Below are 23,995 nucleotides of genomic sequence, written 5' to 3'. Positions count from 1 at the left end.
AACGTACATATGTATGGTGTTTGTGCGGTACAATAAAAGTGGCTATTCACAGTATAAAATCCATGCAAGTGTTTTCCTTTATGTAGTGAAGTTACTCCTACATAAGTGGTGACCCCGTAACTAAGCAGTGTGACAGTAGACAAGTTTCTTCAGATATTTTCCACGACGTCTCGTATCGACATGTCATCTGCACAGAACCTCTTCCGTGACATCGACGGCGTCATCCAGAATATCAAGAAGGAGCTCGACACGATGCAGCAAACCCTCAGTTCACAGTGTCGCGGATTCCTACATCTCATACCGACTTCGTCCACAACGTTATTTTTCCAACCGTGCCACATGTGCCAGCGGTTCCCACGCCGCCGCCACAGGATAGTGCCTCGTACAACCAGCCCGCAGGACACGCTGAGATCAGACCAAATATGGTCGCGTTTTCATCACCCGTATCGGTGCCACTCCCAAGAGTTTCACACTATCCGTTAGCCGGTTATCGTGGCCTACCCGCGTCACAGTTACAAATTCGGCCCCCACCTTTCATTCCTGAATGTCTGAAAATTTGGTTCGTTATTATGGAGAACATTTTCGTGCAGCAACAAACAGTCGATATTATCGATGATTTTGAACAGTTCACGCTAGTGATATGCAACCTGGACCAATGTGCGTTGTCAGTGGTATCAGATGTAATTATGCAACCCCCACCACAAGAAGCCTATGCCACCCTCAAGATGGCGTTAATTTCGCGTTGCACAAAACCTGTGGACCAGCGGATATTACAGCTCCTGTACCACGAGAAATGCGGTGACAGGTCACCTTCAGACTTTTACCGGCATTTACATGCTATGGTGGGCACTTCCGTGTTCTCAGACACATTACTTGTGCACATCTGGTGACAGTAGTTACCTCTGTAGGTGTGCGTAACCTTAATTGCTTACGAGGGCCGGCCATTAAGCGAGTTGCCGCAAGTGGCCGATAGAGCGCACTCCCTGCTCAACTACTCGCGCGCCACAGTGGCCGCCGCCACAACCACCTCGGCCAACGACACCAATCGAGCAAGGCCAGAGCTGATCGACGCGGCACCTCCAGCTTGTGCTGCCATGACCGCACGATGAGCGCCGGACGCGACTGAAGATTTCCGATCTCTCCGTGCTGCCATCGATCAGCTGACCATCCAGGTGCAGCGGCTAGAGCCATGCGACGTTGCAGCAGCTGTTACACACATGCGTCGTCGCCAGCTGATGCACCCGCCGCATCACGCAAACAGCGGCACCGGTTATTGCTGGTTCCACCTGCGTTTCAGCGTTCGAGCGACGAAGTGTAAGGTGCAGTGCTCACACCCAGAGGCATCCCACGGCCTGCTTTAGGCGCAGCCAACCGTGACAACAAGCAATTGCACCTAAACTCACAGATGCATGGGAGGAGAACACCCCCATTTCAGCACAAGCCTACATTATGCGGATCGACTTCTCCCACAGCTGTAAGGTACGCAGCTTCACAAAGACTTTTCGTTCCTGATTGGTCTACAGGATGGATGTTTCTGGTTGACACCGGCTCAGATGTCAGCACTCTGCCTGTAAATTTCTTCCCTTCAGACAAACGGCTGAAGAGACCACTTTGACAGCAGTTAACGATTCAGTCATCCACACATACGGACAGAAAACACTGGCAGTGGACATTGGGCTACCAGAAAAATGCAATTGGATCTTCATTATGGCCGATATCGACCAACTTATACTAGGTGCTGATTTCCTGGTAAAACATGCATTGTCCGTGGATTTACGCAAGTCACAACTTGTCCATTCTGCCAATGGATGGGTTATCCCGGGAATACAAGGACGTCCGACTTCTCATGCATGCCCAAGGGTAGATAACCTCACTGCACCCACCTGGAAGGACACCATAGCGACGAAGGAATCTGACCTGCAGATGACTCAAATCACATCAAAACAGTTGACGGCACAACAACAGGCTCCTGCTGTCTCAACCGCAAAGGTGACACCCAAGCCACAACATGGAACAAGTAAGAACAGGGTGAAGCATGAGACGGTGCACCACATCCGTACAACTCCAGGCCCACCAGTCTCCTCACGTGTTCGCAGGCTTGCACCTGATCGTTTGCGGGAAACCAAGACCATTTCCAATGAGATGCTACAAGAAGGAACTATACAGCCATCCAACAGTCCATGGTCCTCTCCTCTGCACCTCGCCCGTACAAAGAATGGGTCATGGCGCCCGTGTGGTGATTATCGAGCTTTGAATGCCCAAACTGTTCCGGACAGATACCCTGTGCCACATATACAGGATTTCACCCATTCACTGGCTGGGGCGACCATATTCAGTGTGTTAGATTGCCGTAAGGCTTATAATCATATCCCAATCGCAGAGCAGGACATACCAAAGACAGCAGTGACAACCCCATTCGGGCTGTTTGAATTTTTGGTGATGCCATTCTGGCTGAAAAATGCTGCCCAAACATGGCAACAGTTTCTAGACAGCATGTTAAGAGGGCTACCATATTGTTTCGCATATTTAGATGACATTCTGGTGTTTTCGGGGAATGTTTCTGACCATCAGAAACACATAAACGAGGTCCAAAGCAGGTGTAGTGCTCATGGAATAACACTTAACAAGGACAAGTGCGTGTTCGAGGAACCCGTGGTGACCTTCCTGGGTTATAAAGTGTCAGCCCAGGGCATTTTCCCACTGCCAGAGTTGGAGCTGTTGCGTGCCCTACCATTGCCTCAAAACTACCATGAACTCCGACGATTCCTAGGAATGATAAATTTCTATCATCGCCAACTTGTGTGTATGCGGATATGTGTTCATGTAGTCTGATTCTTTGGCCTTCTTATTTGAAGATAAGATGTAGGTTATTGGAAACCACGGAAACCAGGAAGGACTTCTGCAATAGAAGTATGTGACTATGGAAAGAGGGGAAAAAATAGATAGGTCCTCAAATGAGAGTAAGAAAGGAAATAAATAGAAATGGTTGCTCAGATTGAAGAAGAGAAAGAGCAATTACAGGAGGGAGACGCTGAAGGAGATTTGGCATTATCAGGTTGTTTTGGACCTTGAGGTCCCCGAAGAAAATCTTAGCAACCGTACAGAAATCGCAAATGGTGAAGAATCAGGCACAATTGTTTGTGAGGGTTGTTCGAAAGGTGTGATGTATGTTTTGTGTTAGTCATGATTTATGTGTTCTTGGATATCACGCTTTTATCCACAATACCCACCCCTTCCAAAACTGATGCAAACCCTCCTGTCTACATCACATCTTATAAAAGGTATAAAATATTCTATATAAAATAGAATATTAATCACTACAGTCTAACAGTCATTCAGTTTGTCATATTATATTATATTTTCCACAGACATAATATTCTTATTCAATTTATTTAGTCTAAATTGGTATTTGTTTTATTGACATATCCAGTTTTCCAAGCAAAGATTACAGGATAGCTAAATATTTTCGAAGTAGATGACAGAATAGTTTAAGATTTGCAAGGAATTCATTGCAGAAAAACTATTTTGGAAAAAACACCAAAAACAACTCGGGATCCAATGGTCGTCACTCCGCCCATTAACTCAGAATGTTAATGTTCCTGGAGGATAGATGACTCCACTCAAATCCCATGAATCTGATATTAACTTCACTTGAGCAAGTGCAGACCAGTACTTCTCATTAAAATTTGATTGAAAGTCTCCCCACTGGAAAACAATAACCACTTCAATAGGTAACACAGCATTAGGTGAAGTTACTCGTTTTTCTACTTGTTCCTGGATAAGTTTGAATTCTCTGATAAGTTCATCTATGCTCTTCCTGGTATCAGTAAATTCAGAAGAAGCCATAGGCCATTTATTCCCGGATGTTATTGTCTCAGTGACATTCCGATCTATAATTTCTTCTACCTGTTCCTCCAGACTACTTACATTTACCGTATCAGAGTTTGCTATTTTCTCTTTAAAGTTTCTTTCTACATTATCCACTCATGTACTTACACCTGTAATTTTCAATTGAATGACAGGCATTAATTCGGTATGCTTATCAATGCTATCTTTCAAAGCATGCCATCCCTGTTTTACAGCATTAAACTTAGCATCACATACATCCTCCAATGATCATAACTTTTCATTAATCTCTAATTCTACACTATTACATTTCTCCTCAATATTCAATTATAATCTTTTTGTCAGATCCTGAAAATTATCCTTCTGTTTTTGACTGAAGTCAGTAAACATTTGATTTATATGTACATTTAAAGAATCAGTTAGTTCCTTCTTTAAATCTAATTTCAAATTTATCATTTAGAGTGTCAAATTCAGTCTTTAAAGCATCCATGCCTTCGCATAGATTACTAAATTCTCTACTCTGTGCATCAACATTGGCACTTAATAAACCTAGATTGGTTGCTTGACTATTCAAGGTTTCACTTTTGTTATTTAGAACTTCACTATGAGCATTTAAAATTGTACTCTGATCATCTAATTTATTATTTAACTGAGTATTTACTGAGTCTAATTTAAGACTTTGATCTTCTAATCGAGAATTCATCAAGCCTAATTGTATACTCTGAGCTTTAATTAGATTTACTAACTCAGACTAGTCAGGCCCTTCTTTGGTAATTTTCATAGCCATGGCTGGTTCTGAGGTTTCTCCAACTTGTTGTATACTGTCCATGCTTCTGTAGGCTTTAGCTCTTGGGAGCATTTCATACTAATTTCAATTATACCAATTACACAGTAAAAGTTCACCCCACAGAATTTTGTAACACTTCTTACTATAAGTAATAAAGTTTTTATTTCACACTCACCCGGTGTAGAATTCTCACTGTGTAAGTGGGCGGATGTGGTGGCAGGTCATCACCAGTGAACAGAAGCTGGTGCCGGTGGTGGTGGATGTAGTTTGGTTACCGCATCTGCGTCCCTGCGATGCGTGTGAGAGCTGTATACTCCCCGCTCATCTACTTGGTCAAATCGTTCTAGGAGTATCTGTTCTTAGTCTAATACGTTGAAATATTCTCTCTGGTTTGTTGTGACTTTCTTACATCTTCTCCTTTTCTACATTCACAAATTTTCTCCATCTGATACTTTGAGCTTAATTCAATTTCTTGGAATGATTCTTTTGTCTCATTATGCGCAGTTGCTATGGCAACATACGCTATCTTCTTATCTCGTTTTCATCTCAGAATTCCTGTTTTCTTCTGTCCAGTCACGGTTGCCACATTCTAACACTTTAGACAACTAAGAGTGTGTGAAGTGTATTTCCAAACTTCCCACTTCTCTTATACAAGTCAACTTACTTGGTGTACACAGCCGATCTTCTTCTCTGGATAGCTGGCTTCTGGAATCTCTATAAACTTCTTCTCCGAAGAATGATGCTAGTTACAGGAACCTTAAAGACTCTCTCTCTACCTGCGAAATAATTAGGTACTCAAAAAATACTTTTCAACAGCTATCAATATATTTGAGCTTCATAAAGAACAAAATACACACTTCGCATATAAACATTTGACTTCTTGTAAGTCACTCGTATCATCTCACATTAGAAACAAATTTAAGTATATTTTAGAAAAGAGTTGGCTTAACAACCATAACTCTATTACAAACAAATTGTAAAAAACATCTTGCCTCCAGCAAGCCCAAGATAAGAGTTTTTACAGAATTCCAAATCTCAAATATTCATGTTATTTTTAACTATGGTCTCTGATACGATTAACACGGAATAACCCAGAAATTCCATAGTTCTTCCTTGCTCTTTCACTATGACTTCCATGGATCGATCAACAAGTACTTTGCCAGTGCCATTCGACCGCTGTGTCTACAGTCTTCTCACGACAAACTTCAAACCTGCACACACAAACATGCGACGTGCAGTAGGTAGGATTCTACCATCCCACTCTCACATCTAAAATATCGTGTGTTCGAGACGGTAGAAAGCTGAGTGGGTCTATAATTTATGCCAAAATTCTCGCAACTCTACAACAGAAAGGTGCATCATGATACAACATCATGGAGGTGCAGGACTCATGTGTTAAAGGAGTGCACATGGTTTCAGGGACACTTGGAATTGGTGTGACACTTAAGTAAATGAAAAATAAGAGCAGAATTGGTATGTTAATGAATAAGTGACTGTGTACATGCCCACGCCAAGAGATGATGGCTCTGAGCATTATGGGACTTAACATCTGTGGTCATCAGTCCCCTAGAACTTAGAACTAATTAAACCTAACTAACCTAAGGACATCACACACATCTATGCCCGAGGCAGGATTCGAACCTGTGACCGTAGCAGTCGCGTGGTTCCGGACTGCAGTGCCTTGAACCGCCATGTCAAGAGAGCGTAAGCCCTGGCAAAAAGGGTAAGTAGTGTGAATCACATTAAAAGTATGTATGGTAAATGGTTTGTATGGAAGGAAGAAGGAGTGAAGTTTATAGTGCTTATGTCACACCACAGTAATTGTTGAGGATAGGGAAAAAGTGGTTGAGGGAAATGAAGGGTTAAAGAAGAAGCAGACTTATAAGTAATATGCACAAATGTACATGTAACCAGACGACTAAAATCGAAGTGATGATAATTTCTTAGAAGGTAAATATATTGATTATTTATTTTTATCATACTTCACTTACTTTACTTTATTATATACAAGTAGGAGTAGCCATACTCATGCTGGAGAAGAAAAGAAGGCCTGCTAAAGATGATAGAAGCATGTATATGGTCCATGACTCCGTGGACGGCCCTAGTGAAATCTAAGGATGACAGCGGTAATCAACTCCATACACCATACAGACCATTCTCTACTATTTCGTGAATAAATTATGAGACAAGCACCTCACTAGTCCCTACCATTAAAAGATAAATCCAGGTAAGGAGATTCAATAAGACGGCATAGTGTGTTGGAGCTTTCTTTTGAAGATGTTCACAGAATGAGGTAGCTGCACTGGAGCCAACCCTGAGAAAGGGGACAGTCCTATGCTAGGTACCGAGGATAAGACAGAAGCAGTGGGATGCTGGATGGAATGGAAAGAGAAAAGGTGGCAGTGTGGAGACCCACACAGAAGGAGGAGGCCAAGCTTGACATTAAAGAGTAGTTTGACCAGGTGACAGTATTTTCTTCCAACCTTGATTTTAACAGATGAAAATTCATGTAGGTATCGAGAACTAGAATAACTAACAAGGGATGCATGAAATTGGAATTGCATGTATGTAAAACATTGCTGGTACCACCATGTGGTTTATTATTCAGTAACTAATGTACCAATGACTACCATATTAATCGGAGATCTGTATGAAAAGTAAATGGAGGTAATATTAAATCATATAGAAATAAAATAATGGTGAGGTATAGATTAATAATTGCAACAGAAAATGTACTAAACAAACATGGAGCCTACATAATGAATACTTATATAGTAGTAAATGTGAAAAAGGAAATGTAATTGTAATCAAGAAATTTGTGTAGCACTAAGGAACAGAAGAAAGTATCATGAGCACTGTGCAGATGAGAGCTTGCAAGGACAACCAGTGGATGTCCAGGGCAGCACTGCAATCACTGGCACACAAGAGGGAGGCATGAGCAGATGTGGAAAGGTGAACTCTGAGTCAGCCGACAGCCTAACAACAGAGCACTTGCCCACCTTACACGTCTAGTGAGCAGTGAAACAAGGCCAGTTGGCTACTATTGTACAGCCACCGCTTCAAGGCCATCAGCTGCACTCACACCACAACATGGAGGCGGAGTTAGACCCTTGCGACCTGAGTGAGGTGCAACAGCATCAGCAATCCATTTGGTTAAAAAAGCAGCCATACCACAATAAGCGTAGGGATGAAAGGACCCATAAGAACTACCCACATGCTTTCGACCACATTGCAGATGCGAACAGCAACTCATCTTCTATCTTCAACACCGATGGATAACAGTAACATGTCTGGTAGCACTACTCTGATTTTATTATATGGTATTTGCTCTCCTATGAGCCTTATAGTATCTTCCACTGTTTGCATGGTAATTATGCACACTCAGACATGTCAAAGAGTGTAGGTGGACTCATGCATGGACCTACTACACAAGTGCCAATAGTACAGATTAGATTTACATAAATCCTTCTGGCTTCTCTTAAACTGAATTTCATTGGTTGTTAAGCTTTTTATGGCTGCTGGCAAGTTATTGAAAATGTGTGTTCCTGAATAATGCACGCCTTTTTGTACAAGACTAAGTGACTTTAAATCCTTGTGAAGATTATTCTTATTTCTAGTACTGATTCCATGAATTGAGCTGTTGGTTTAAAAAAGTGATATATTTTTATTGACAAATTTCATTAAGGAATAAATATATTGGGAAGCAGTAGTTAGTATCCCTAGTCCCCTAAACAGGCTTCAGCAGGATTTTCTTGAGTTCACGCCACATATAACTCTTACTGCACGTTTTTGTGCCTGGAAAACTTTAGCTTGGCTTGATGAATTCCCCCAAAAAATAATCCCATATGACATTGTGGAATGAAAGTAAGCATAGTATGCCAGCTTTTTCATTTTTATATCCCCTATATCTGACACAATTCGCATTGCAAATAGAGATTTGTTAAGACACTTCAGCAGTTCTGTGGTGTGCTCCTCCCAGTTGAATTTATTATCAAGCTGTAATTCCAAGAATTTAACACTGTCCACTTCTTCTATCTGCTTGTCATCGTATGTTAGGCATATACTCATGGGACACCCTTTACAACTTCTGAACTGCATGTAGTGTGTTTTTCAAAGATTAGTGACAAATAATTGGCTAGGAACCAGTGATTAATGTCCACAAATATTTTATTAGCTGGTCTTTCTAAGACTACACTTGATTTGCTATTTACATCTACATCTACATCTATACTCCGCGAGCCACCTTACGGTGTGTGGCGGAGGGTACTTATTGTACCACTATCTGATCCCCCCTTCCCTGTTCCATTCACGAATTGTGCGTGGGAAGAACGACTGCTTGTAAGTCTCCGTATTTGCTCTAATTTCTCGGATCTTTTCGTTGTGATCATTACGCGAGATATATGTGGGCAGTAGTAATATGTTGCCCATCTCTTCCTGGAATGTGCTCTCTCGTAATTTCGATAATAAACCTCTCCGTATTGCGTAACGCCTTTCTTGAAGTGTCCGCCACTGGAGCTTGTTCAGCATCTCCGTAACGCTCTCGCGCTGACTAAATGTCCCCATGACGAATCGCGCTGCTTTTCGCTGGATCATGTCTATCTCTTCTATTAATCCAACCTGGTAAGGGTCCCATACTGATGAGCAATACTCAAGAATCGGACGAACAAGCGTTTTGTAAGCTACTTCTTTCGTCGATGAGTCACATTTTCTTAGAATTCTTCCTATGAATCTCAACCTGGCGCCTGCTTTTCCCACTATTTGTCTTATGTGATCATTCCACTTCAGATCGCTCCGGATAGTAACTCCTAAGTATTTTACGGTCGTTACCGCTTCCAATGATTTACCACCTATGGCATAATCGTACTGGAATGGATTTCTGCCCCATGTATGCGCATTATATTACATTTATCTACGTTTAGGGAAAGCTGCCAGCTGTCGCACCATGCATTAATCCTCTGCAGGTCCTCCTGGAGTACGTACGAGTCTTCTGATGTTGCTACTTTCTTGTAGACAACCGTGTCATCTGCAAATAGCCTCACGGAGCTACCGATGTTGTCAACTAAGTCATTTATTGCAATGTTTGTATCATCGGCAAAGAAAACGAACTTGGCTTCTGGTAATGTTACTGACGAAAGGTCGTTGATGTACACAAGAAAAAGTAAGGGGCCCAAAATGGAACCTTGTGGGACCTCACATGAAATTAGTTCCCAGTTGGATGATGCCTGATAGCTCGATGCATGTATCTTTCCTAATACCGCCCTTTGTTTCCTGCCAGAGATATAAGATTTGAACCATTTTGCAGCATTTCCTTTTACACTATAATATTCTAATTTATTTAAAAGGATATTGTGATTTACACTGTCAAATGCCTTTGACAGATCACAAAATATACCAGTTGCCTGCAATTTTTTGTCTAATGAATTAAGCACATTTTCACTGTAAGTGTAGATAGCCTTCTCAATATCAGAACCTTTTAGAAATCCACACTGTGACTTTGACAGTATGTTATTTTAGATAAGATGGTTATAAAGCCGATTGTACATTACTTTTTCTAAAATTTTTGAGAATGCTGGCAACAATGAAATTGTATGGAAATTTGATACTATTTCTTTATCTCCCTTCTTAAACAGTGGCTTAACTTCAGCATATTTCAACCATTCAGGAAATATTCCACTGATAAACGACTGATTACACAGATAGCTTAATATGCTACTTAGCTCAGAATCACATTCTTTAATTAACTTTGTTGATATTTCATCATACCCACTAGATGTTTTTGATTTTAAAGATTTTATGATGGACATTATTTCTGCTGGGGTAGTGAGGGTCAAATTCATATTATGGAAGTTACTTGAAATGTTTGGTCTGAGGTATTCCATAGCAGCATCTACCGAACCTGACAACCCCATCTTTCCAGTAACAGTTATAAAATGTTTGTTATAAAGTTCTGCAACAGTATACACATTTGTCACCAATGTATCATTTACTCTTCTATTTGTTCCAATGTGTTATAGCATCAACGTTGGAACTGTTTCAGATTGACAGATACAGTTTTCTTTTTGTTTTACAAGATACCCCTATTACTTGAGTAATCCATGGCTTCTTTGTAGATTTTGCTCTAACCTTGGTACGTTTTGGGGGAAAACAGCGTTCAAATAAGGTAAGCACTTTATTAGCAAGAGTGTTACATTTTTCATTCCTGCCATGAGCACTGTAAATATCAGTCCAGTGAATGTCTCTGAGGAGTGTCCTAAAATAATCAATTTTTGGCTTATTGATTACCCTCTTGAGCTCACATTTAACAGATTTTATATCCTGTTCAGTATTAATATTTAACAGAAGGAACTACATGTCATAGTCTGAGAGGCCATTGACTACTGGTTTTGTAATATAATTTTGCTCATTGGACTTTTCTATAAAGATATTATCAATGGCTGTTTGTGAGCAATTGGCTACCCTAGTGGGGAACTTTGTAGTGGGAATTAAGTTGAATGATAGTGTTACTAACTCAAATAAGTTCTTATTGGGAGAGTCTTAAAGGAATTATACATTGAAATCACCAGCAACCACTATTTCTTTGTTTTTGGTTGTTAAATGGGCCAGTACAGCTTCAAGGTGGTTTATGAACAGATTAAAGTTACCTGCAGGTGCTCAATATACACTTAATATTATGAAGGATATTTTGTGAAATTCTACTTCTGTTGCACATACGTCCATATGCTGTTCTAGGCAAAATTTATGAATAATAATAATAATAATAATAATAAAATTTTATTGTCTACTAACTAACACAAAGAATAACTGTCAAATCCTCGCAGACTATTTCAACAAAATTCTCAACTGCAAAAGACCTACAGAGGATTTTCACGACCAGACGTCTACACCAAATCCCGACACTAAACCACCAACCATCAACGAAATAGTAGAAATTATCAAGACACTGAAAATCAATAGAGCCCCAGGAGAAGATGGAATTATTGCAGAACTATGGAAAATAAATGATGAAAGATTAACAGGAAAAATCCACAAAATCATATTAAACATTTGGGAAACAGAACAGATCCCTTCTGAATGGAAATGCGCACTCATCCATCCACTGTACAAAAAAAGGGGGCAAAACTGAACCAAATAATTACAGGGGTATCTCACTCATGCTGGTCATATATAAAAATCCTATTAAAAGTTCTCATGAATAGATAAGAAGAACAAGCTGACCCACAAATAGAAGAATACCAGGCTGGTTTTCGCAAGGGACGATCATGCATAGAACAGATCAGGAATCTGAAAATGATTCTCCAGATGAGAAACACCCAAAACACAGTGGTCACTTTTGTGGATTTTAAAAAGGCCTACGACTCAATAACAGAGTAGCGCTCTGCAACGTGCTGGAAGAATTCAGCATTGACAGAAAGACAAGAGCAATCATTCGGCAAACATTAACTGACACAGTCTCCAAGGTTAAATTTGTGGGGGATATCTCTGAACCATTTGAAATCCAAACTGGAGTGCGACAGGGTGACGGACTTTCACCATTACTCTTTAATATCATTCTTGAAAAAATTATCAGGACATGGGAAAAAGAAGTCAAAGGAATCCAAATTGGCATTAGAAAATATAATAGATTCAGTGTGAAGTGTTTAGCTTTTGCAGATGACCTTGCAATCCTCACAAGTAATAGAAAAGAAGCCACAAACGCCATAGAGAAGTTACACGAAATTGCACGAAGAACTGGTCTGCAAATTTCGTATGAGAAAACCTAGCACATAGACAGAGTGCCACAAGACAATTTGCCTAATGTGACAACCCATGGGAAAATCGTACAAGTACCACATTTTAAGTACCTGGGAAAAATCATCCAGCCATCAGGGATCAACCTAAAGGCCAATGAGGAAAGAGTAAAAAAACTACAGAAATCATATGAACTCACGTGGAACTACACTCCTGGAAATTGAAATAAGAACACCGTGAATTCATTGTCCCAGGAAGGGGAAACTTTATTGACACATTCCTGGGGTCAGATACATCACATGATCACACTGACAGAACCACAGGCACATAGACACAGGCAACAGAGCATGCACAATGTCGGCACTAGTACAGTGTATATCCGCCTTTCGCAGCAATGCAGGCTGCTATTCTCCCATGTAGACGATCGTAGAGATGCTGGATGTAGTCCTGTGGAACGGCTTGCCATGCCATTTCCACCTGGCGCCTCAGTTGGACCAGCGTTCGTGCTGGACGTGCAGACCGCGTGAGACGACGCTTCATCCAGTCCCAAACATGCTCAATGGGGGACAGATCCGGAGATCTTGCTGGCCACGGTAGTTGACTTACACCTTCTAGAGCACGTTGGGTGGCACGGGATACACGCGGACGTGCATTGTCTTGTTGGAACAGCAAGTTCCCTTGCCGGTCTAGGAATGGTAGAACGATGGGTTCGATGACGGTTTGGATGTACCGTGCACTACTCAGTGTCCCCTCGACGATCACCAGTGGTGTACGGCCAGTGTAGGAGATCGCTCCCCACACCATGATGCCGGGTGTTGGCCCTGTGTGCCTCGGTCGTATGCAGTCCTGAATGTGGCGCTCACCTGCACGGCGCCAAACACGCATACGACCATCATTGGCACCAAGGCAGAAGCGACTCTCATCGCTGAAGACGACACGTCTCCATTCGTCCCTCCATTCACGCCTGTCGCGACACCACTGGAGGCGGGCTGCACGATGTTGGGGCGTGAGCGGAAGACGGCCTAACGGTGTGCGGGACCGTAGCCCAGCTTCATGGAGACGATTGCGAATGGTCCTCGCCGATACCCCAGGAGCAACAGTGTCCCTAATTTGCTGGGAAATGGCGGTGCGGTCCCCTACGGCACTGCGTAGGATCCTACGGTCTTGGCGTGCATCCGTGCGTCGCTGCGGTCCGGTCCCAGGTCGACGGGCACGTGCACCTTCCGCCGACCACTGGCGACAACATCGATGTACTGTGGAGACCTCACTCCCCACGTGTTGAGCAATTCGGCGGTACGTCCACCCGGCCTCCCGCATGCCCACTATACGCCCTCGCTCAAAGTCCGTCAACTGCACATACGGTTCACGTCCACGCTGTCGCGGCATGCTACCAGTGTTAAAGACTGCGATGGAGCTCCGAATGCCACGGCAAACTGGCTGACACTGACGGCGGCGGTGCACAAATGCTGCGCAGCTAGCGCCATTCGACGGCCAACACCGCGGTTCCTGGTGTGTCCGCTGTGCCGTGCGTGTGATCATTGCTTGTACAGCCCTCTCGCAGTGTCCGGAGCAAGTATGGTGGGTCTGACACACCGGTGTCAATGTGTTCTTTTTTCCATTTCCAGGAGTGTATTATGACAAAAAGTCCATATCGATTAACGCAAAATTGAGGCTCTACAACTCTGTCGTACTTCCGGAGGCACTGCAGGCATCTGGAACAACACAAATAGGTGGGTAAACTAAAATCAAAGAAATAGAGAAAGAAGAAAGGAAAATACTCAGGAAAATTTTTGGCCTGATACAAGAGCAAGGAATCTGGAAGAAGAGAGCAACATCAGAATTATATAAATATACAGACATGATTGCGGATACAATAATGAAAAGAAGAATGCAGTTCTACGGACATATCCACAGGATGAATGAAAACAGAATTTCAAAGCGAATTCTTAAAGTCATCAACTCAGGCCGGGGAAAAGCAAAATGGATAAAAGAAGTTGAAGAGGACCTCAGACAAGCACACTAACAGTAAACGATGCAGAAAATAGAACTGAATTCAGGAACATCATCAAAAAACATAAAGTTGACACCACAACACAGAAGAGACCAGGATGCAGATGGACAGTGGAGCGAAAGAAACAACACAGTGAACACATGAAGAAAATTTGGGCTCAGAAAAAACATAAACAATCATCATAAAGGAATTCACGTTCAAACGCTCTCTTTAAATGGGAATAATTGAAAATAATAACAAAAAATTTCATTGTCATTCGGCTGATTACAGCAATAGACAAAGAGAAGAGCATATATTTCTACAATATTTATGTAAATTGGTTTACATAAAATAGGTACACATTAGAATGCAGTATTTTCATCTTCAAAAAATTCATCAGTGGTGTAAAACGGATTGTTCACTAGTAGCTTGTGTAATTTGGCTTTAAAAATATTTATAGGCAGTTCTTTAAAGTCAGCACTTAGGCTATGAAACATCCTTAGTCCAAGAACTAGGTAGGAGTTCTGCAATTTTGATAATCTATGATATGGTATGTCTACAGATGTTCTGTTTCTAGTATTGTGGCTATGAATATCACTTCTCAACACAAAGCCATGTCTCTGCAATATCCTTTCTTTCAGGAGTGCTAGTTCTGCAAAGTTCGCAAGAGAGCTTCTGTGAAGTTTGGAAGGTAGGAGGCAAGGTATTGGCGGAAGTAAAGCTGTGAGGACAGGGCGTGAGTCGTGCTTGGGTAGCTCAGTTGGTAGAGCACTTGCCCACGAAAGGCAAAGGTCCTGAGTTTGAGTCTCGGTCTGGCACACAGTTTTAATCTGCCAGGGAGTTTCATATCAGCACACACTCTGCTGCAGAGAGAAAATCTCATTCTGGAAACATCCCCCAGGCTGTGGCTAAGCCATGTCTCCGCAATATCCTTTCTTTCAGGAGTGCTAGTTCTACAAGGTTCGCAGGAGAGCTTCTGTAAAGTTTGGAAGGTAAGAGGTGAGGTACTGGCGGAAGTAAAGCTGTGAGGTCGGGGCGTGAGTCATGCCTGGGTAGCTCAGTTGGTAGAGCACTTCCCCGCGAAAGGCAAAGGTCCCAAGTTCGAGTCTCGGCCCGGCACACAGTTTTAATCTGCCAGGAAGTTTCAAAAAATGAATTCATTATTTTGCAGTCTTTTTTTTTTTTTTGATGAATCAGCTTCCTCAATAGTAGAAGATGGTTTTATGCTCTAACTTGTTTCAATGATTTCCATAACAGTAATAAGATCTTCCCTTTTTTCATAAACATCTTTTACTATTCACAAATGGTAATTCAATCTCGTGACACATACACAGGGCAAGCTTTTTTTTTTAATAATGCTATACACCACTTCTGACCTCATATTTAGAAAAGAAAGAAGAAATAACTGAAAGCTGTGCATAAAAGATGCAAGTTTTGCGATTAACAGAGGCTGCAATTGATGCACATAACAATGGATGTAGTTTGCATTTGGGTATTTGTGTTTAATTAATTTATGAATGCCATTTGACTTGCCATTCAACATGTTAGCACCATCATAACTCTGAGCTATCAGTTTTGCTCAGACATCACCAATTAATGGTTCAATTTCTTTCAGAATACTCTCAGATATTGTATGAGAATTCTGACTTCCTGGATTGACAAAGCTCCAAAATCTTTCAATGGGTTTTGCCTCAACAACATAACACAAAGACAATAACCAATAGATATTCGCAAGACACCATCTGTGGTTTTATCCGTGATTATTGCAGCTAATCGACACGTTTTATTTTTTTACGAACTTCATCATGATACACTTCCCACATGCATTGATAGTTCGTTCTGAACAATCTTAGAAATGCCTTTGAACACTGATGTTTGGCTTTGATGATTTTGAACATCTTTATCCAGTTCTGCACTGAACTGAAATAGCTCATGAAAAACCCCCTTATTTTGGTAGGCATCAGTTTCATTGTCAGCCCGGACAACCAGTTCCAAAGCGCCACAGAACCGACTACCATTTACATTTAAATTCAATAAATATCTACTCTTTTCTACATGTTTGTTGTGGCTGTCAGTTGTTTGTCCATAATGTTAATCTAATTTCTACTGAATGTTGATTTGGCATAAAAATGAAATACTAGATACATTATCATGTGTCACTTTGAAATTTCACGTACTTTCAGTTTAGTCCATATATGCGCAATATCATCTATTCCAGTCTGACAACAATGAACATCTCCCACAAATAACACAAATCCATTCATTGTTTTGGTATATTTCTGGATTGAACTTACAGCATCGACTTTTTGTGTGCTGCTACAGATTCAGGTTTGTGAGTGGCCTACCTAGAGTTTTTATCTGAATTTTTTCACTGGGCGTCCTGTCACTAAATGGCATTTTTAATAACTTGCATATTTTGTTCATGATTGCTACTTTCACAGTCAACTGAATTTACACTTACAGGTAACACTGTGCATGCACCTACATACAGTCAATTATCGGACCACACAATTATTACAATGTGTTTGTACAGAACTGTATTACACAAACGTAATGAGTATAAACATATAACTGTATTTAAGTGTATTATTTCTGTATTCGATTTAATTAAGCATTACTTTGCATTAACGAAAGCATCAGCATTATCGTGCAGAAAGATGTAACACTGGATTACAAGAACTTTGAGTCCCGACGTATTCTAACATGGTCGCTAGATGGCAGATTGTGCTTTATGGGTTCTGCACTTTACTACTCTCTGGCGGAAGGAACATAAACCTCTGCCATAAGAAGCGTGTAGAAACTGATGGCTGAGCCTTTCACACAGTGCTTGTGAGGGCAGACGGTGCCAATTTGCAGTTGGCTCCAAGCTTCGGAAAACTACCATGAGAGTGCGCGTGGCAAAATGCACCTCTTCAAATCAGAGAATACGTACTCCAAAACAATTTTTTATTAGCTATTCACATAGATTTCTCTTTCTTTCTTTTTCATACAAGTGGTGCCATGGCACAGCGGCACTACCTCAGAAGCTGCCCCTGTTGTGTTCTGTCTTTTGAGAGAAAGATCCACTCTTGGGCTTTTGAGTAAGGAGATTAAGGCTTGGGCCACGGAGGAAGAAATATTAGGATTCATATTGTTGTGTTTAAAGAAGACTGCTGACCTGGAGATTCAGAGTTGGACAGGCTCAGAGGAGTGCATGCTTGACCAGCAGTGATGGAGGACCCTTTCAAGTTATTTCAATTTGACACCTACCATCGAAGCTCAGGGTAGGATTACATTTCAGCACCAGCATGACAGGGACCAACTGGCACAATAACTTGTTGATTCAGATTGAAGCAGTGACCCCTCTAATGTTCGCTCTGCCCCAGTAACATATTTGTCTTCATTCGCTGTCAATTGCACGCCTTGCAGTCACTGTGTACCCACCATAAGACTTTATGATTCTACAATCATGATAGGGAATTGTCATAACAAAATTGACAATCTTACTTATCTCCAAACCTTGCCAGTAACTAGTTACAGTCACTAGTGTGTACTATTGGAAGAGAGAATATGAATAATGAACGTTCACTCCTTGCAAGTAGTAATATATTGTTTGTAAAATAAATTCTTATCCATGATATGATATGATTTTACTTTCATAGTCAGCAAATCTGATGTTTCAGAAAGTAGTAATAGAAATTCAATGTGAGTCGCTCAGGATACAGTGCTTAGTATCCTCTATTGCAGATTGTGTTAGTTAAATTCTGTCATGTAACTTTATTAATCAGCACTTGTGCCTGTGGAGTGATCTGCTGCCATAATTAGACTGGACTGGTCAGATCAGCCAGGTCTAGAACCTAGATAAGGGGGTGGAGTCTCAGAACCTTTATAATAAAATTAACTATAGACACACTTGTTCAAATATAGAAGATGTGGCTGTAAATAAGGTTCTTCCACCTTTTCTTTTCTTGTTCTTCCATAGCTGTTTCTTGCTCATCTGATGCCAGTTGACACCTTGAATTTTTAGTTACATGAGGATCTGTACCTTTCAGCTAATACAAAAATTTTCCTTTTGGTCCCTTCCTTGAAGCCTTTTGGTCCGATTAAACTTAAGGAGTCCCGTAGTAGCCCATCTTTTTCATTTGCCTATACTTTTCTATCGGCAACAATGAAGGAACTTCATTTCTCTTTCTAGGAGACGGTTCTTATTTGAATCAGTAATTGCTGCTACTGCTGCTTCTAGTCCATATTTTAGTAGATACAGGTGGTACATTTTGTACAGAATTAATTTATTACATCAAAAAAGATAGTAAATGTCTTGTTTTAACCACCACTTCGCTGCCAAAAAGATAATCTTTCTCTTGAAAAACAGTCTGACTTACCAGAAAAATACATATCTTGATTGGTGTGTTGTGCAATATTTCCCATTCTTGATACCCGTAAAAAATATCCAGCACCTCCACAACTCTACCAGCTTTCCACACACCATTTCTACCTTCACACACCCACAAATCAACGTCACATGACTCTCCTTTTGTGAAATGCTCACACACACACACACACACACACACACAAAATTAATTCATCCAGTCTGCCTTGTATGATGCAGAAAACATAGCTGTGTTTAGCGACAATCTTATGAAATCATTCATTTCATTAAAGTTCTTCACAGAATACTGTTATTAACTGATAGATTCAACAATTTTATGGTAATTTTTGGTAAGACATTAGAAATATTTTGATCACATGGTGTGGCTTATACCTGAGCTACCCTGGGAGAGAATTCTTGTAGATTTAGTGGGCCATTTTCAGGGACTAATGTGGTTGCTCATGATTGACACACTTTCCAATTTTCCATGCATGGTAAGCATTTCCCACTCCATGGAACAGCCACAACTGGGTAATATTAATTTTTGCAATAGAAGTCACACCCCACACATTTGTTTCTGATAGTCGCTCACAGTTTACGTTTCCATATTTAAACATTTCTGCCAAAAAAATGGAATAGCGCACCTAACTACCACCTCCTTTCACTCAGTGTCTAATTTGAAGGAAGAGTGCTGGTCAGGGCATTTAAAACACAAATGCAGAAGATTATGTTAAAGCCATTGTCTGAGGAAGCTGTCAACCCATCAATAAATTTAGCCCAGCCAAAATTTTGCATGAGTGCAGACTCAGTACGTTATTAGACCTTCTGTGCCCAGCATAGTGAGCCCACAGCCCTCACCACAAGACACCTTACTATTGTGCAGGAATCCATGTCAATTCTTGCACCTTTGACCAAGTTCTGGGGTGGATTCAGTGTATCATAGCTGGTCATAGAGAGTGCCAGCCTTTCAAAGCCATGCCTGCATGAAAGTGGCTGGTGCAGCTTATCATCAGCTATAACCTCTGTCACAGACAGCACTCCCACCTCAGCCAGTCAGAAACAGACACACGCATGGTGCCGAAGACTTCCTTAGCCCAGTCAGTAGGCGCAGGCCCAGTTGCTCCTTCTGCCATCTATACCAGTGCCCTTTCTGCACCAGTGTATAACCCACAAGTTCACTGCGAACCACAGTGGCCCTATCAAAGGGAATAACACCTGCACAATGATAGAGATAGGGCTCTCCAAACAGACCCAGCTTCTCTGACACCCATTCTTTTGGATATGGGCTCAAGTATCGTCACACTTACTGACCAGCCAGGGCCATTTCACACACATTCACCACCACCATGTGATTCTACCTCTGACATCATCAAGCAGGAGGTGATGGAGGAGGATACCAGCATCACTCCTCTTCCTCGTCATTTGTTCCGACACCATCTCGGACATTTTCATCCCTATTTGCTGGTTAAAGGGGGAGAAAATTTAGTGTCCTACAATGCAGTTTTCAGATCATTTCCATGTCCAGCAGTGGGTAAACTGGCTATAATCTTTAGCAAGCAGGTGTTGTACTTCACTCACGTATAATTACAGTCCTAGTACAATGATGCAACATTACTCTCTTGGACTAAATTTGTAGAATCAGTCCTAGTACAATGGATTTGGGTCATGTTTACTTTGATTTGTTTCTTGTCTCTGCTTATTCTACTGATCACTTCATTTACTTGCTGGCTTGACTGTGTCAAGTTCTACCATTTTATGCCACTGTGGTTTCTCTGTTTGAACTTGTGACTACTGAAACTTTAGCTTGTAGAACTTCAAAAAAGTTTCTTCAGTTGGAGAGATGGTGGCAAAGGAAAAAGGAAATGTAAAAGAGACATATAATGGACTGAAGGAATGTGTTGCTTCTTGCTCCTCTCCTGAAACTTGCGCATATCCTGATTCCTTATTTGAAGCAAATTTCTCCTCCTTTCTAGTATCTGCAAATCTTATAATTTCTATTTCCTTAACCTTTATAAGAAACTGCTCAGTTCTGAAAATGAAAGTGTCAGTGAATGTATTTCAGTTTGTGTGTTTGACAGATTTTATTCAACTGTTGCTAATATTTCAGTTCAGACATAGAAACATTATTTCTGTTAAGATAATAGCTCACATCACCACACATTGATTTTAGTTAACTTGACTATTTTCTAATTTTTTTGCATTACATACATTTATGTATTTCTTTTGTTAGCACTGAACAACAAATTCATGCAACTATTTTTGTTATGTAGAATTCAGTTGCTCCAGGTGAATGCTGGCCTTTTCGGGGCACCATTGGATCTGTGGTGATACAGCTAGCTGCTCGTATAACTATCACAGCTGTGTCCATGGAGCATATATCAGCTTCCATGTCTCTAACAGGGAAGGTTGATTCAGCACCGAAGACATTCAGTGTATTTGTAAGTTCTGAAACAAAATATTTTGGCATAAAAATTGTCAAAGTAGTATTTATTTATTTATTTACTCGAGTCAGAAGAATACACATAGGAGTCTCTAAATTACAATTTCAGGTAAGAAAACAGAATGAATTTATACATATAAAACAATATTGGTAATTTCTGGATGGAGCAATACATAAAATAAGGGAAGGGAACCACAAACCTATAGTGAACTGATGCATAGACACACATAACAGAAATGATTATTCAGACTTGTTTTTCTTTGTAGCACAGCTACACACATTGACACCCACAGACATCCAAATGCACACTCCAGTAACCATGGAAAGACTGATTATTGATTATCAAGAACAATGGCCTGGGCTGATGGTGATGGTGAGGGGTAGGGGATGATGAACAAGGCAAGAAGAGGTAGCAGGATAGTGACAGACAAGTCTTTCAGCAGATGATTCAGTGGGTGCACAACAAGATGAAAAGAATACAGAAGATAGGGCATATAAGAGATAAAGTGGAAACTCACACAGCAGCATAATTCGTTCCAGAACCTTACTCACAGATAGAAACACTCATTAATCAAAACAATTTATCTCATATAAATTAATGTAAAATATGATAATGTGTTATGTGCAGAAAGAGTACTAGAAGTTTTATCTTATTAATGCCATTTATTTAAAGGAAATTATACATAAAGTATTGTGTACTTTACTGTTCACGATATATAACTAATTCTTTTTTTTACTAGGGAGCTATCTATAGTCACTTGTTTCTGCCTATGCTTCAACACTTGACGAAAATGCGACACAGCATTATCGTCAAATAAATTTGTAGCACATGTAGCCACTGCTTTTTGGGATGATGATTTTCAGTGTATGATGCAATCAATTCCCATGCCTTTAGCATTTCTCTTATTGTGCCAGAAGACTGCTGCTTTGCTGTTACCTCCACCTCTGAAGAACTACTCTCCACAACTTCCTACTGTGAAACACACTGCAACTCAATAAACTTTTGCCTATGATCTTCCACAAACTCATTGATATCATTGTTATCCACTTCTAGCCCAATGGTCTTGACTAAAGGTGCAATCTTGTTGATTACAGGCTCCACAGGTACTGACTCGAATTCCTCAAAGTCACATTCGACAATGCACTCCAGCCAAAGCTTCTTCCAAGCAGAAGTGAGAGTTCTTGTGATAACCTCTTCCCACACCTCTTTGATCATCTTGATGCTGACAACAATGTCAAAGTGATATTTCCAAAACTCTCGGAGAGTGAGATTGGTAGCTTCAGTCAACTCAAAGCAGTGCTCAAAGAGTGCTTTAGCATAGAGCTTCATAAAGTTAGAAATATCTGCTGGTCCAAAGGCTGGAGTGATGGAGTGGTGTTGGGAGGCATAAATTGGATCTTGAATTTAAATTCTTTAAGGAGGTGGTCTTGTAGGCCTGGAATAGGGCAGGAGTGTTGTCCATGACAAGCAAGACCTGGAGTGGCAGATTCATTTGAACCAAATATTTTTTTCACCGAAGGACAAAACACTTCATTGATCCAATCACAAAAATGATCACGTGTCACCGAAGCCTTGTTGGTGGACCTACACCTTACATTTAACGTGGTCTTCTGGACTTTACATCTCTTGAAGGCTTCTGGAGTTTCTGAATGGTAAACAAGCAGTTTAATTTTCAAATAGCCTCCTGCATTGGCACAGAATAGCGATGTGAGAAGGTCATCCATTGACTTGTGCATTCTGCTCTGCTCTTACAAAGGTATGCTTTGGCATCTTTTTCCAGAACACAGCTGTCTGATCACAATTAAAGCCCTGTTACAGCAGATAACCCTCAGAATCTACGAACATCTTGATGTTGATGATGAAGTTCTCTGCTGCCTTTGTGTTAGAGCTGGCTGCTCCGCCATGCCTCACAATGCTGTGGATGCCTGGTTCTTCTCTTAAACTTCTCGAACCACCCATGGCTTTCCTTAAGCACTTCTTTGGTCACTGATGATGTTAGCATCTTCTTAACAAGGTTGGCAAAAATCATTCTTGCTTTCTCACAAAGGATGTTCTCGTTAATAGTGCCACCTTGCAATTGATTTACATTTATCCATATAAGAATCCCTATCCATCCAGAATACAAAAACATTGTTTAGATATTCTTGTCACTCCCTCTGAAGCATCTATCTCCTTAATCTTGTCCTTGTTCTTAAGGATACTGCAAATAATTGATGTAGACCAATTGTATGGTCATGCTAAATCTGCAATGTTCACACCACATTTGCATTTTTCAGTGGGTTTACCGTTTATTTCTAAGGACATTTTCTTTCTCTTATGGTCATCTTCTTGCGACTTTATCTTTGGGGATATTTCTACTAATATTATTAAAATCTGGACACAAAAAACATAGTGTGAACACAAGTTTTAAAAAATATGTGATCACAAGCTGCACTAAGATGGTGGCAGAAAGAGCACTAAACCCAGACTGTATTACATACTAAAGACATTGTTCATTTGCTGCTGCTGACAATGAGAGGTATTCATATTGTTGAATGTTCACCCACCGTACACTAAATCATTGTCACTCATTATGCAAAACATTGCTCGTCAAGCAAATCATTTCTTTCCAATTTGTTTTGCTCATTATGCGAATTGCATGTTAAGGGAGGGGCTTGTTAGGTGAGGTTCCACTGTATAGAGAGAGGGAGCAGGAGGGGGGGGGGGGATAAGGTGGAGATGAAGAAGGAGACAGGGAGGATAGTTGAGAGGAAGGGAGGTGGGTTGAAAGTGGAAACGGAGGGGGGGGGGGGGGGGGGGTGAGAGAAAGAGAGAGAATACCCTTATGGGAGGGATGGTGTGGGAGAAGGCAGTAT

General features: G+C 40.9%; 1 protein-coding gene across 1 annotated transcript in view; it reads left to right on the top strand.

Moving 5' to 3' along the window:
- The window catches only part of LOC126456290 (nuclear migration and anchoring protein unc-84-like), a 227,512-nt gene that overhangs the window by 166,693 nt on the left and 36,824 nt on the right, over positions 1-23,995 (top strand). Inside the window, exon 9 of the mRNA XM_050092041.1 lies at positions 20,970-21,137. Within this exon, the coding sequence (XP_049947998.1) occupies positions 20,970-21,137 (168 nt within the window). The remainder of the gene's footprint in view (positions 1-20,969; positions 21,138-23,995) is intronic.

This window comes from Schistocerca serialis, chromosome 2 (assembly GCF_023864345.2).
Source record: "Schistocerca serialis cubense isolate TAMUIC-IGC-003099 chromosome 2, iqSchSeri2.2, whole genome shotgun sequence".
In the NCBI taxonomy this organism is placed as follows: domain Eukaryota; kingdom Metazoa; phylum Arthropoda; class Insecta; order Orthoptera; family Acrididae; genus Schistocerca; species Schistocerca serialis.
The sequence above is the reverse complement of the archived record's forward strand: the minus strand, read 5'-3'. Positions and strand labels throughout refer to the sequence as shown.